We start from the raw sequence: 16,545 nt of genomic DNA, 5'->3' as shown, positions 1-16,545 counted from the left end.
GCAATTCTTTGGCAGTTGCTATGGCAACACACGAAGGTCGTTTTGCTTGAGCGTAAACCAAGAACTTTCGTCAAAATCACATTAAATACTACCTGCTCGTTATGTGTTGCAATTATTTTGTAGGTCCAAAGAGGTTTTATTTCAGTATCAATTAATACTAATAAGCCTCTATAATTTCGCTAAGTCTCTGATTGATGCCACCTTTATTTCATGACATAAATACTGATTAGTGTTATGTCATGTACTTTAGTATGATTAACAATGAATAATCCCGACCCAGAACAACTTTCAAATCCAAGGTGACTCATAAGACACAACGTCATATCCAATGCCTTTAATCCCCTTCTTAAGGTATAAGTTGACTCAAGAAATAAATGCATTCAGAACATTGCATTCACGTTTATTCCTTTAATCAAGATACTACATCATAAATTTTGCTGATCCATTTTAGTCAAACAAAAACATGATGAGTCATTTGCAAAGTGCGTTTTATTTTACGTTGCCTTGATTACATGCCTCTACATTCAAAGATAAGCCGGGTATCATATAGGATCCAACTGTTTTAAGATTACATAGATTTCCCTCAATCTAGGGGAACAATCTCAGAGATAGTTGAGTTGGATTTTTCTGTACATACAGGAAACACTGTAATGGTTTGATCTTTCCTGCAACTGTCTTTTTAGGTAGAACCGACTCATTTGCAAACATACAAAAAGGAAGTTGTCGACAATAGCCTTCGGTCGTCTCCTGGGGGGAGCAGGACTCTTCGTCTGGGGTGGCAGGCCGTGTCGCTCATGCTCCACTGCCTTTTTATGCGGGAGAGACTGAGCTGGAGGAAACGGAAGAAGCCTCGGTTTTGGAAGTGGTGGTGGACGCGCCCTCCTCCTCTTCGAAGGGGTTCTTCCCGCAGCACATGGTGGTGATCATGCAGTGGCGGAACTGCTTGTTCATGCAGATGTAGATCAGCGGGTTGTAGATGGAGGAGCTCTTGGCGAAGAAGGCCGGGATGGTCATGAAAACCGGTCCGAACTCAGCACCCTGGTGCGTAAAGATCCACCAGGCCACGGTGGCGTAGGGCAGCCAACACACCAGGAAAGCGATCACCATGAGCACAACCATGCGGGTGACTTCCCTCTCAGCCCTCTGGGTAGTTTCAGACTCCTGCTGAGCAGCTGCAGCCTCTTTGACAGCGCAGAGGAGGCGACCGTAGCAGAAGAAGACAATGAGCAGGGGACCAAGGAAGTGGCAGACGAACATGTAAACCACAAATGACTCATTGTTGAAACCCTCGGCGCGAGTGTAGTAGTCAACCCCGCAGGAGCACTGCATCCCCTCCGGGATGTAACGGGACCAGCCGACCAGGGGGGGCACGGCGCAGGCGCTTGCCATTATCCAGGTGAAAGCCAGTCCCATGATGGCGTGGTTCTCCCCGAAACGGAAGTTGCTAATGGGCTTGCAGACCACCACCCACCTCTCGATAGCCAGGACCACCAGGGACCAAAGGGCAATTTCACCGCCGAGAGTAGCAAAGAAGCCTTCAATGTTGCAACCCAGACGTCCGAGCACAAAGTATCCGTGCATGGAGGTGTACATGGTTGTGGTGAATCCTCCGAACACCATGAAGAGGTTAGCTACCGCCAGGTTGAGCAGGATGTAATTTAGAGGGGTTCGCAGCTTCTTGTGTTCGATGGTGACGTACAGCGTGAGGAAGTTGACTGGGAAGCCCACCAGGATGAGGAGGAACATGTAGGCGCCAAGGGCCGCGTAGGCCGCCGGGTTGACAAGGTAGTACTGAGGGTATTCATAAGGACTCCGGACTATCCCGGTGGTGTTGACCATGGGGATATAGAAGTAAGGTCCCTCTGTGCCGTTCATGGTTGCGGTCGGTGGTGGCGATCAGCCCTTGTGTGCCGTTCCTTCTGGCTGGTCAGGACGCAACGGAGAGGGGGCCTTGCTACAATTGAACCCCGGTAGCAGCAGTCGGACTTTTAAATGGCACGCGTTGGATTAACGCTTCCCAAATCCGTCAGCACAAAGTGATTTAGGCCATGTTTAATATCTAATCCAGCCGTCACTGCAAACAGAACTGACCACTCATCAATATATTAAAGTATTACACTCGCTCATTCCCGTTATAGAGCTGTATAACACTTCTTTAAAACAAATATAACGGGCCTTTAATACAAAAATAACCATTTATCATATCATATGAAGGTGTTTTAATCAGATTTAGAATATTTCGACTTGAAGGTTTTTATACTGAACAGGCAAAGTGGAAGACAGACATGTAAACATAGAAGTTGATCTCTAGAAAAGATCTCACGCAAGCACTGATTGTCAACAATACGTTTTTATAAATAATCCGCAATGCTAACACAAACTTTGCTTGCATGTTCTGTCACTGCTTTACCTATGTTCAATAAAAGACAAATGCAAAGTCTGTGGTTCTTCCGTAAATCAGCACCCTACACCTATGGCATGATTCAAAAAGCAATATAAAAGAGACTGCTATGTGTATACAATTGTTGTTTACATTCGAAGGGTTATTATCAGCTTTCAATGATCAAAAAATATGAACCCATTTTTACATGTTTGAGCAAATGTACTGATGCAGATTACTGAGCAAATTACTGTAACCCCTCGTTTATCACGGTTAATGGTGATCAGAACCACCCACGATATGATATGAGAAGAACTGCGCAATAGTCACCAGTAGCTTGCATTATACATAAAACATAATCATAGACAACTTGTAGACATGTGCTCTGTTAGTTTTGTTCTCCAGGTCATCCTCCAGAGGCCTGCTCTTCGATTTCCTACAGGTCCTTGTACCAAGGTGCATTTTTAATCTGAAACTGATGATTAGTTTCATATGTATGGAATATAATTGTCTTTAATGCCATTGAGATCAACATGGAGTAGATTGTTTACATTGAGACTAGATACAGCACTACTGGTGAAACATGCAATTAAATATTTAAAAAAAAAAAAAAAAAAAAAAGAAAGATTATTAGGATAGATCGGCAATTTATGGGGTAGTTTTTGTAAACATGCCTAAGTGTAATCATCAAAGCCCAAAAGATCACCGGCTGCTTTCTGCCCAATCTGGCGGACCTTGCCGGCTTGCGATACCCTACCAAATCCATCAACATTGGAAAAGACATTTCCCACCCAGGCCACTACTTTTTTGACCTGTTGCCCTTTGGTAGGTGCTACAGGTCCTTAAAGACAAGTACAAACAAGCTCGGAGACAGCTTCTTCCCCAGGGCCATTACCACCCTAAACAAGCGCACAAAACTGTGAAAAAATATCTTGCGACTTCGTGGGTTTTTTCTTTTTTTGATTCTGCTAAATGTTACTGCACAAAACGATGAAAATAGTTTGTGTTTTTTTGCTGCTAAATGATAGTGCACTTCTTTTCATTGCACTATTGTGACGATGCACTATTATTTTTCATTCACCAACGTTGCACTATTATTGTAACTGTAAAGCCAATCTCTAGGTACTGTCAGAACCAGAACAGGATCCGGACCAAAACGCGTGACATTCTCACACAAGCCTTTTATTTTACGGGATATCAAAAATAAACAGAACAAACTAGACGGGAACGAAAACTGGAGAAAATAATAAACAGGAAAAAATAGATGGAAACAAAACTGGAAATCGAAATTAAACAGGACAAACTAAACAGGAAGAATACCGTACAGGAAATACCAACTGGGACAGGACCGAGTCGAAAACCACGTCTTGCGGGGCAGAAGTTCGTTGACGGGCTGACAACGGAAACGTGACAGCGCTTAGCTTAAAAGAGACAGAAAGCCAATCTGTTAACGAGCCGCCCCTGGCGCCACACGGGCGGGACCAATTGGGCGGCATGGGAACCGTGACAGGTACTGGTGGGTGGGTGCGATTATCCCTTAGTCACGAGGCTCGTAGGGGCACAGTGGGCAGGGGACACCCTGAACCGGGTTCTCAGCCAGTCGCAGGGCACACAGAGACAGACAACCATTCACTCGCTCATTCACACATAGGAACAATTTGGACCGCACTAGGAGAACATGCAAACTATGCACAGGAGGATTCGATCCCATGACCTCAGAACTGTGCTGCCGACGCACTAAACACTCAGCCAATTTATTTGATCTTAATACACATTATATATACATATACGACATGAGTGTCAAATTGCCTTAACACTGCTTTACAAATTAATTATGATTTTATTTGAGTAGGGGCAAGAGGCAGGAGAATTGTGTCCCTCATTAAGACTAATCATATTAATAATATTCATGTGAAAATTCAGCGATTTTGATAAAGAAAATCCAAAATTTGTAATGTTAAATGAGAAAGAACTTTAACTCAGACTAAACATCAGTATTAGATGTATTTTAAATGTTATATTTTAAGAATTACAGGTGAGGCACAGCCTCACTTGCCTCCCCTGAATACACGTCACTGCCCGCTTTTGTTAATCAAACCACCACCTCTAAACGAACATCTGCCTCCATGCTCCTGCTCCATGGACTCTGTTCCGCCACCAATTATAATCCTGACACTAAGTCCCCCCCCCCAAAATGAGTTTTCAAAGGCTTCACGGCACACTCTCACTTGAATATACGAGCCAAGCTGTTACATTGTAACCATCGTGACCTGAATTCTTACTAAAAAACATACTTTGATGTGTTATAGAATGTAGCGATAACTCAAAGGAGTCTATAAAAATCCCCTTTTATGTGGAGTGTAGCTGCTATGTGGAGTTAAGGCTGTAGATGCAGAGTGCCGAAGCGTCTTAGCTGTTGAAGAGCTCAGCACTTTCCTAATGGGTGTTGTATTAAAGAGATTTGGGGCTTATGCATGTGTTACTCTCACAGGCCTGTCAAGGTTTTACCGTTGCGCAGGGTCATTCCCGTTCAGCGCCGTGATGCTATCTTCAGCCTCATTACAGCTTTCCTGTTTTTTTTTCTTCCCCACCTGTGACTTGTGTCATCGTTTCTTTCAGGCACATGACAAAATTATAGGTACCCATGTATACATAAATCAATTACTATATAGATACGTGAAAAGATATGATAGTGTATGCCAATGTTATTACACTACCTAATGAACCTGAACTACAAATCTGTTTTGCTGACCTCTAGCGGTTCATACGCGCATGAGTTAAGAAATGTTCGTATTTAGAATTTTAAACGATAATTTGATTTACGTGTCAAAATGAAGAGGGATGGGATATCAATTACCCCAATACTGTAAATTGATTGCATTTATTTAAGAGAATGATGTGCAATGTTTTTACTTGAAGTTAAAGTATATATTTAGGTTATTCGCTTTTTTTTTGTATGATCCCAAGAGCCAAGAAGAGATCCGCAGGTTCGAGAATGTTCTCCATTCGGGCCCCGGTGCTATGGAATGCTCTTTCTTCCCCCTGATCTGCAACCTCAGTGGAAACGTTTAAATCTAAGCTTAAAACAAACTTCTACTCTATATCATATGAATAACCTATATTTTATGTTTATAATATGTGGATTATTTGCCTTCATGTAGGTTTTAGATGAGGGGATGGTGTCATAATAGTCTGTAGTTTGCAATAGTATTTGATCTGTGCAGCCTGTTGAGACTCATTGTGATTGAGGGCTATACAAATAAACATGACTTGACTTGACGATTAAATGTTAATGTTAGCATCCTTTTGCACTATTTCCCATGCTATCCAAGCTAAAGCTACGAAGTCAAGTCATGTCAAATAAAACATTCTTGAATTTTCTAAAGCTCAACTAGTCTCTGTTTCTCTTAGCCACTAGGATCGTAGGGGTACAGTTTCCTGTGGTGTGTCCTCGGCAAATACAGCTTGGTGGCGCTCATCCCTCTCCAGTTTCCCTTTACAAGTTTGTTGCCATCCGGTCTCGAACTGGGGGCCTTTCTCTTGTTAGGCAAATGTGCTACTACACTAAAATTTCAAAATATAACAACATTAAAATAGTGAAAGTGTTTTCTGGTCAAATGAGTCAGACATTTGTTTGAGGGCTCGAGGCGGCAATGAATGAATGAATGAATAAGTGAAAGAGATTCTAGCATTGGTTATGATTAGTAAATGTGGATTATATTATTCATAAATCATTTTTTTGTCCCAATTGTGGTTAATTAACAAAGGATAAGATTTAAGCTTTAGCTTAAGAGATGTACATTCAATATCAGATTAGTTATTAATCATCACCCAGACCGGCTGCATAAATGAATAAATCCATACACATATTGAATTCACAGACCGTAAGTACTACAAAACCCAATGCACACTGTTGATATTTTAAGGTTACAATTGATTCCATGAACACAGTTTCACACGCAAGATGGCTTTGTTGTCAAGGATCGAGCTTGTAAATTATGTGAGTAGTCATTATGAATAAATAAAAGGTGAAGTACATTGTAGGCACAGTTGCACACATCAGTGGTTAAAGATTTAATTCATTTAAAAGTGGCTATATATTATAAACATGTTATTCTGTGAAGGATGTCATTATCCACTATGTGTTGAGTGGGAAAAAGAAAACCTGGAAAATATTTTTACGGTTGTGCAATGCCCGAAGTCCTAATAAATGTCATTGGCCAATAGTATTTTTTAATTCATACATATATATATATATATATACACACACACACATATATATATATATATATATATATATATATATCTCATATCTCATCTCATTAGCTGCACCGCTTATCCTCAGTAGGGTCGCGGGGGTGCTGGAGCCTATCCCAGCAATCATTGGGCAGTGGGCAAGGGACACCTTGAACTGGTTGCCAGCCAGTCGCAGGGCACACGGAGAAAGACAACTCACTTGCTCATTCACACCTAGGGACAATTTGAATCGGGAGGAAACCGGAGTGCACGAGTAAAAAAGATGCACCTGAGCTCAATTTTGAGCTTCATGGCAAAGACTGTGAATACTTATGTAAATGTGATTTCTTAGTTTTCTATTTTTAATAAATTCAAAAAAAAGTTTAAAAAAAAAAAAAAAACGTTTTCACATTGTCATAATGGAGTATTTTGTGTAGAATTTTGAGATAAGAGATTAAATTAATACAATTTGGAATGAGGCTGTAACATAACAAAATGTGGAAAAAGTGAAGACCTGTGAATACTTTCCGGATGCACTGTATATATATATATATATATATATATATATATATATATATATATATATATATATATATATATATATATATATATATATATATATATATGGCTTGTTAGTCATACAGTAATCCAGTGTCTGAAATAACGTCTGCCCGTGCGCCTGGAGCGTGCATCTTTTACGTCAGGCGTAACTTACACAACGTTTCTGCCCGGGTGGCCGACAACTTTTTCAGGAAAAAAAAAAAAGTTTTTTTTTTCTATTTTTTTATTATTTTCAAATCAAACGTTGGCCTTATTCCAATTTCGAAATCTTCGTTCGGTTTGAAAATTTCGTAATTTAGGTTCGTTAGGCAATTTGCATACTCGGCAGCCAATCAAAAGCCTGCATTGAATAACTTCGTGCTTCTGAACTTTCCTGAGTATTATAAAGTCGTGCATTTTCATATCATTTTCCAAAGTAGATGCACAGGGAACACAAGAAAAATGGATAAGTGGTTAGGAATAAAGCCAAAACCTCAGCCCCAGAAGAAAGGTTCAAAAGAAGCTAACAAAATGTATGACGCTACAAAACATAAACGTGCATTAAAAGCATCGTGGAAAGAGGAGTTCACGTGGCTTGTAGCAGACGACGCAACGCAAACATTGCATGAATGAAGATGAGTAAATACAGGTACATACTGATAACTGGTGGAAAACAGCGATGTCATATACATGCAATGATTGTTATAAGTAGATTTATAATAAACTTAATTTTAAAGTGTTGTTCTGTTATACATTATAATTATCAATCCTTAATACTTTGCAAAAATGTTTTTTTTGTGTGTGTTTTTTTTTGCAATCAGTCGTCTTATCATGTTTCAAGTTGTGAAAAATGGGGCAGGCAACTCTATGGCTTAACTCTGTAAAGTTGTCTGCCCTGGTGTGCGGTAACTTTTTGTCATGAGTTTCCCTCATTTTTCTCTGAGTTGGGTTCCAAAAACAACCTGGTGATAGCCAAACTCTGCAAAGTAGAAACCTTGATTAAATACACTACTGTACATTGAAATAAAAGAGTAAACCCTATGTGCATGCTCAAGAATTTGTTTCATGTGAAAAGTACTGTATAGTATAAATGTGTCTTTTTTATTGCAGCTATACTGCATTGTACTCAGAGGTGGATATGATTTTGGGACACTACTTTCTTATTTCAGGTTATATTTTGTCGCCATCATGTGCAGGTTATTGAAAAAAATAAATGTGGCGTAAAATGCTTTTATCTTCTTTTAGCATGTAAAAAGTCTGGCTTTGTTGGTGATAGAAAGCATTTTCCTCTGCCTTTTGATGCTTTTGTCGGTCCAAAGTTTTGTTGACATAATGGCTTTTAAGAAAATTGAAATTGAAAGAGATTTCTGCATACGTAATGTAGGTTCTTCAAGCAGTTTTACACAAGTGTACAACTTAAAATGCAACGATATTGACGCACAGGTAGACACAGGCAGTACAGAACTGGGGCAATTGTGTAGCCAATTGGAATGCAAAATTAAAAATCCGGGAAAAGTAAATACAGCCAGGAAATACTTGGGACAGTTGTCCTCGAACGGAGCTTAAGGAGTTCTATGTAAGCGGTTCAACAAGTTTAGCAACAAAAGGTATTTGAGTGAAGATTACCATGACAACCAACTCAGTATCACATTGTGCAGCGCTCCAATCCATTTTAGCTACACGTCATGAAATCTTTTTACAAACACAATCCTACAAAATATATAGGCGGCCTCCCAGTGGTTTGTAAAAGCAATAATGGAAAGCAGAGCTCATGATATGTTCCACATGCTAACAAGCAATCTATTATGTCATATCAGTGTTTCTCAACTGGTGGGTGGGGACCCAAATGTGAGTCACGGGCATTTTCCTCAGCAAAATGATGACAAGAAGAAAAAAACAGAGTCGTTTACACTGCTTAACAGTAGATATGGATAAGGCCCTCAAAACGTCTCTTCTACCTAATTGGTCAATCAAAGCAGTTGAGAGGGACCACATCTCATCTTAATGTGATTTTGTTGTTTTATTTCCTTTTTGCCAAGAAAGTTCGTGAATAGAGAATGAAAAGTGAAAAACAGTTACATCAAAAATCTAGTTGAACAAGGAAATGATTGCAAAATGCAAAAATGTTGTACGAGTGTGTCCCGTTAAAGCGCTGCTGAGAGTTACAATAAATGGTTAAAAATGTTGTATTTTTAGCTTTTTGTCAGCATATTAATTGTAATAATTACATAATTAAATCATTTTCAATATTTGGGTAACCACGTTATTACCATTTTAAATTTATTTTAGTTTCAAACCAGTTTTAGAGGGTAGCTTATATGCGAGCCAGGCTTATATGCGAGTATACAGGGTACTTGAATGTTCTTTGGTTTTGATGGTCATAATGTTTTTGGAAAAATTGTGTGTATACTGTATTATACGTACACTATCTCTGCTTTAAACAGCACAATCCCTATATTGGATCAATTTGAGATGTGAAATTTCTTGATTTTGGTCACAGCTTGTCATAAGGGTGGAATGGTGGGTCTTGAAGTCAAACAAGTTAAGAACTGGTGCTTTAAATTATATTAAATTATATATATTATGTTAATTTTCCAGCTCGGTAGCCTAGATGGTAGGGCGCCCGCTCCGAGACTGGGAGGTCGCTGGTTCAAGCCTCGGCCGAGTCCAACATTGGTACTCATTGCCTCCCTGCTTGGCGCTCGGTATTAAGGGTTGGAATTGGGGGTTCTGGTCACCTAATGACTAAAATGGCTGCGGCCTGTTTGGCTGCGGCTGCATCGGCTCGCTACAGTTTAACTGTACAGGTCAGGTTTATCAACATTTCGTTCTATGTGCATGGTTACAAAGAATGACAATAAAAGTAAATTCTTCTTCCTCTTCTTCGAATTTAAGAAGCCTGCTTTAAAGGTATATTGTGTATTATTTAGCAGCAAGTTGTAAAAAGTTCCTTACATGAAAACATACAATATTGATTTGAATAATATACCCTACTCGTATCATAAGCTGGCTGACCAAAACAAAGATAAAAGCCGGTGACATCAAGGCAAGAAAGCTCCTCACCATGTACGAAAGGTTCCACCCCATGTCCTGCAAGCTGAGGCAATATGCTAAGCGTAAAGCAGGAGGCCAAGGACTGGTGAGCACCAAGTCCATAGTCCAGGATGAAACATCAAAAATCCAAGGGTACATCCAACAAATGGCCACAAAATATGATCTGCTAAGTGAATGTCTCAGGTAGCAGAGCCCTAATGAGAGTGTAGAAGAGGAGGAGCAGACATCCTAGAAGGACAAGACTCTACATGGAATCTACCGCCGTCAGATATTACATATATACTCACAGGTCAATAAATTTGCATTGGTGAGTTTTAGTCACTTTGCTTCAGTAATGGTCAAATATACACAGTTACTGTATATTTGTGAGGTGCAGAGTCACCTATCCTCATCTTTTATCACAGTGATTTATTGCTGGGTTGCGGGGTACCATTTTAAGAGTATAGCCTTTTATTATTATTGCTTTTATATTGTCATCTTGCAATAAAACTCAATGATCCCGGTTGGCTTTTTCAAAGCGCACACGGAGATGAGTAAAGTCTGTAGAAGACAAACGAGTGGGAAGTGTGTGATGCTCTCTCACTGAGTACCGGTAGAGAGGAGGGAACACTGCACATTCCACACCATCAGCCCCCACATTACACTTTGCACACAGTTATACATCTTGGTTACAAAATTAACAGCATCTGGTGTCACGCTTGGACGTTCCTCTAGTTTGGTTAGGTTTTATATGGAAGCCTTTGTTAAACAATAATAAGAGCAACATACTTTATAAACGTTTTTATGTATTTATTTTTGTGACAAATAAGTTCTGTACTGTCAAATTATAATTGAAAAAAAGAATCCTTCTGCTATATCGCACTACTGATTCCGAAATGATTTGAGGACACGATCTCCTTTTTTACTTCAAATGATATTTTGTCACCATCATGTGACGTACTAATCTTAAAGTGAAAATGACATTTAAAACAACGAACAAAAGTACTGTGTTTTATAAACATTTTTACCAATCACTACCGCAGTGTCAACTTATAATTTTCAAAGTAATCATAGTGCTATATTGCACTACTGGTTCCAAAAAGAGGTGGAAATTACTTTAACACCACATCCACTTTTTTACTTCAGATTAATGAGGTTTTGTTGCCAACATGAGGTGGTTATTGGAAAACAATATGTGGCCTAAAAGTGATTTTAACTTCATAAGCACATCGAAAAATCCTAGTGTGTCAGCGATAGAAAGCATCTTCCTCTGTCCTTTTTGCTTTTGTCAGTCCAGAGTGTTTTTTTTTTACATGATTTCATCATTTTAGAGAAAATGGATATGTAAAAAGATGTATGTAATGTAGGTTTGTCAAGTACTTTTAAGTACTGGGTGGAAACAATTGTTGGCTTGGAGAGATGGTCGCCATACAGGCTGCACCTGCCCAAGACACATTACAGGAAATGGTGCCCATACGACCTTTGTGGTTAAGGGAACCACCCACCCACCACAACTTAGTGAAATGTAAATGATACACAGGCAAACACTGGCAGAAAAGAGGTGAAACAACTGTTTAACGTATCCGAATACAGAACACATTGCACGATTAATATATGCAAAGTGTTGAAACCGTGAAAAGTAAACCACGATAGAGCGGGAGATTACTCTACATCAAAACAATCTTTTATAAAATTAAAATGGTAAAAACCTTAACAATCAATTTTTATTCAAATCTTTCTTCTATAACAGCTTTTTTTTATTTCAGAATGACTCATGTCAATCAAACCACAATAGGTAGGTCTACAGAGCAAATGTGATCAACACTCGCTAATACGGATCTCTCTATACGGGACATCCATCCATCCATCCATCCGTTATCTGCACCGCTTATCCTCAGTAGGGTGGCAAAGGGTGCTGGAGCCCATCCCAGCAATCATCGGGCACTGGGCAGGGTGTACCCTGAACTGGTTGCCAGCCAGTCGCAGGGCACACAGAGACAGACAACTTATCGCTCAGTCACACCTAGGGACAATTTGGACCGGCCAATCCACCTGAAATGCATGTTTTTGGATTTTGGGAGGAAACCGGAGTGCCCGGAAGAAACCCACGCAAGCAGGGGGAGAACATACAAACTCCGCACAGTAAGTCTGGTAGCTGGATTTGAACCCATGACCTTAGAACTGTGCCGCACACGCGCTAACCACTGCGCCGCTGTGCTGCCCTCTTTATGGGACAATGTGTATTATTTAACGTCTCCTAGTGGTTAAAAAAAACTAATTTCATAAAAACATATTATTTATTCATATAATTTACAAGCAGCATGGCAGTGCAGTGGTTAGTGCGTGTGCAGCACAGTTCTGAGGTCATGAGATCAAACCTTCCTGTGTGGAATTTGCATGTTCGCCCTGTGCTTGCGTGGGTTTCCTCTGGGCGCTCTGGTTTCCTCCCTCATTCCAAAAACATTTTTTTTCAGGTAAAATGGCCGGTCCAAATTTCCCCTAGGTGTGAATGAGCGAGTGAGTTGTCTCCTTCTGTGTGCCCTGCGACTGGCTAGCAAACAGTTCAGGGTGTCCCCTGCCCACTGCCCGAAGATAACTGGGATGAGCTGCAGCACCCCCGCAACCCTACTTAAGACAAGCGGTGCAGATAATGGGTGGATAGATATAATAAACAAAGGTACATAAACTACGTGCTTTGTTTAAAATTCTTGTAGGTTGAGAGATTTGCATTTATTTTACATCACTTGAGGCTCACTTAAAAGGAGCTCACAAAATGTTCCGCCATCTTGCTGCTATTGTTAACATCGAAAACCATAATAAGGGTGGGTCACTTTGAGTTTCCGTAGTTTCCGTAGTTTTTATTCTTCCTTGTGTTTTTTTAGCACTCGGACGCATCTTGTGGTAAAATAACACACACTATCCTTTTAATTTAAACAAATTACGTAAAAATATATTTACATAATGACACATAATCTTTCTCATTTCAAGTACTGTATTAGTTTTCTCATGTGTACCATATTTTGAACGTATTTTACTCCTAAAATAAATTTTAAAAATAGTTCATGAAATATTTGTTGATTTGAGATACTATTTTTCCCCACCAACTCTAATTGACAGCTGTAGTCGTGCTTCTGTAATATGGTTTTCTAAAATAAAAAGGACATTTTGTAACCAAGCAATATTTTCTTTGAACTAAAACCATACAATATCAATATACATTATCATAAAATACACTAATATGTTTTTGAATCTAAAATTGTGATCATTAAAAACAAATGCAGACTTTAAAGAAGTATAGTACATATTTCATAACAATAATGACACCCTATTTAAAAAATGAAAAGCCACCCTACATATAAAAAATTAAATGATTATAGGACTCCTCTGACCTCGGCCACCACCTCTTTGACCTGCTGTCACCTGGTAGACACTACTGTCCCTTAAAACAAGGACTAACAGACGCTGGGACAGTCTCTTCCCCAGGACCATCACCACCATAAACAAGTGCAAGACTTGGAATATATATATATATATATATATATATATATATATATATATATATATATATATATATATATATATATTTATATATGGGTCATAGGGGGCATCATTTCATGTGGTGTGTCTTGGGCAAGTACAGCCTGGTTGCACCCATCCCTCTCCAGGCCGACAAATGTTTCCACCCACTCTCGAACTAGATAGCTAGATAGATACATAGATGGATAGATGGATAAAGTAGTTTATAACATATTTATCCTGAAAGGAAAAATCTTATCTTGATGTAAACAATGTTTACTATGATGTTATCAATGTTAAAGAAAGCTTCAGAGTCATAAATGTGTTTTATTTAGCTAAACGTTTTTTAAAGGTTGTTTAGATTTCTATTGCAATCTAGTGCTCTTGGGCTTCCAACAAGAGACGACCTTACCAATACATCTTCCCGTATTTCTTACAAATTAGTGCAGGTGAAGATTTTTCTGCTTCGTGGCTTGATTGCATCAACCTTGCCAGCAGTGGGAGCTGTTCGCTGACATAAAGCCTGCTGCATCAGTATTGATCGGTCAAGATGCTTTAGATGTGTTGATGAAACGGTGCTCTTTTCAAAATAACCTACAGCGAAATTTTCGTTTCACTTCTTCTTGTGGCAAGCTCTTTCTTCGTCTGCTCCATAAATGCATCGTTTCCCACATATACAAAACCACATGGAATATTCAGAGAAGATGGGTCAATGGGTTAATCTAAAACCTATTCCTGTCATCTCCCGCTACTTTGTGCTTTTTACTTAGCAAACTCAGTGCATCGGGTTTTGACATATGGCGGGATCCAAAATATCTTTTTATATATCGCTGCAGGCGGGGCCAGGAGAGTGCATTTTTTGTCAGTCCTGATGGCTCTTGTTTGCCGTTTTGTTCACCAAATTATGAACCCCCGAAATCCATTATTCGCCATTGCATATTTCTGTAAGCAGGGTCTGCCAGAAGGCACTTTTGTCAGGAGGTGTGCTGCTCTGGCCCGCCTAAGAGGATACTTACAGTTGTGGCTGTGATCCATTATCCCCAGTCAGTTATTGTTGAGAGCAAAGATCTGCAGAGCGCAATTTTTTAGGGCATAGCGCCTTTTTTTGCTACTACTGTATTCCCGCCTTGCGTGCTTAACACATCAGCCATGCAGCTCAGATGTATCAGGTTCAAATTCAGCCTCCGGCCTCCCTGTGTAGGCTTTGAAGGTTCTCCTCGTGCCTGCATGCGTGGGTTTTCTCTGGGCAATCAGCATTACTCCCACTTTCCAAAGACATGCATGGCAGGTCTATTGGTTAATCCGTATTGTTCCTAGGTACGAGTGAGCATATGAATGATTGTCACTGTGTGCCCTTCGACTGGCTGGAAACCAGTTCAGAGTGTCCCCTGCACACTGCCCAAAGAAAGCTGGGACGGGCTCTAGCAACCCCTGTGACACTACTGAGAAAAGGCGTGCAGAAAATAAATGGATGGATGTATTTGCGCATAAAATTAACCTTAATCCGAATTCCTGTGTGGAGTTTGCATGTTCTCCCTGTACTTGCGTGGGTTTCCTCCAGGCACTACGGTTTCCCAAATTCCAAAAACATGCACGTCAGGTTAATTGGCTGGTCAAAATTGTCCCTAGGTGTGAGTGAGCGAGTGAGTCGTATCTGTGTGCCCTGCGACTGGCTGGTAATCAGTTCAGGGTGTCCCCTGCCCACTGCCCGAAGATACCTGGGATGAGCTCCAGCACCCCCGCGACCCTACTGAGGATAAGCGGTGCAGATAATGGATGGATGAACCATAATCATGCGGCCACTTTCCATTATCCCTAATTCCATATTGCTGTGAGCGGTGATCATCAGAAGACTTTTGTCTTGGAAGTGCAGATGTCGCCCAGCTAAAATAAAATGCACGGTTGTGGTTGCAATCCATTATCCCCGATTGCATATTGTTGCAAGAGGGGGCTGGCAGAATGCATTCCTCTAGGGCCTTGCAGCTCTTTTTTTCCCATTTTGTCAAATTGCACAAGAGTGGCTGCAACCCATTGTCCCCGATTGCATATTGCTAAGAGAAGGGACCACCAGAGTGCATTTTTAACAGGCCTGGTAGCTCTTTTCTTGCCAATTTGTCCACCAAAAAATAAACTGCATTTGCATTTATACAGCGCTTTTCAAGTCAATGAAGACTTCCCAAAGCGCTTTACAATGTGCTTCACACTTACCCATTCACACCCACTCACACGCCAATAGCGGCCGAGCAGCCATGCAAGGCGCCAACCTGCTTATTGGGGGCAATAGGGGTTCGGTGTCTTAGCCAAGGACACTTCGACATGTAACACGGAGGAACTGTGATCTCTTGATCCCAAGACGAGCACGAGCGCTCTACCTCCTGAGCTACTGCCGCTCTTGTAAGGCCATGATCCATTTCCCAAATTGCATATTGAAGCGACCAGGAACAGTAAGAGTGCACTTTTGTTGAGCCTGGCGGTTCTTTTTTTTTTTTTTTCGCTGTTACTGTATTTCCGTCTAAAATGAATGGCACTCGTGTGACTGTGATGCATTATCCCTGATCACATTATCCACCATCACATATTGCTGCGAGTGGGGACTGACAGAAGGCACTTTTGCCAGGAGGCGTACTGTTCTGTCCCGTCTAAAATAAAGTGCATGGTTGTTGTTTCAATTCATTTTTACCGGTCAACTATGGCTGAGAGTAAGGGTTGGCAAAGCGTGCCATTGATGTCCACCTAAATAAACTGCACTGTTTTGGCATCAATCCTTCATCCTCGTTCGCATATTGCTGTGACTGGGGACCATCGGAGCGCACTTCTGTCGGGCCTGGCGGCTCTTTTTT

General features: G+C 40.5%; 1 protein-coding gene across 1 annotated transcript; it reads right to left on the bottom strand.

Moving 5' to 3' along the window:
• Nucleotides 1–384: 384 nt before the first annotated feature.
• Nucleotides 385–1,977, bottom strand: LOC148370131 (rhodopsin). Its single transcript, XM_088332489.1, has one exon. It carries the CDS (start codon nt 1,873–1,875, stop codon nt 811–813), a length of 1,065 nt encoding a protein of 354 aa, XP_088188615.1. The 5' UTR covers nt 1,876–1,977; the 3' UTR covers nt 385–810.
• Nucleotides 1,978–16,545: the final 14,568 nt, after the last annotated feature.

Source organism: Urocampus carinirostris, chromosome 3 (genome assembly GCF_059441175.1).
Source record: "Urocampus carinirostris isolate Australia breed hairy pipefish chromosome 3, RoL_Ucar_1.0, whole genome shotgun sequence".
In the NCBI taxonomy this organism is placed as follows: Eukaryota; Metazoa; Chordata; class Actinopteri; order Syngnathiformes; family Syngnathidae; genus Urocampus; species Urocampus carinirostris.
This window is presented reverse-complemented; position numbering and strand designations above follow the sequence as displayed.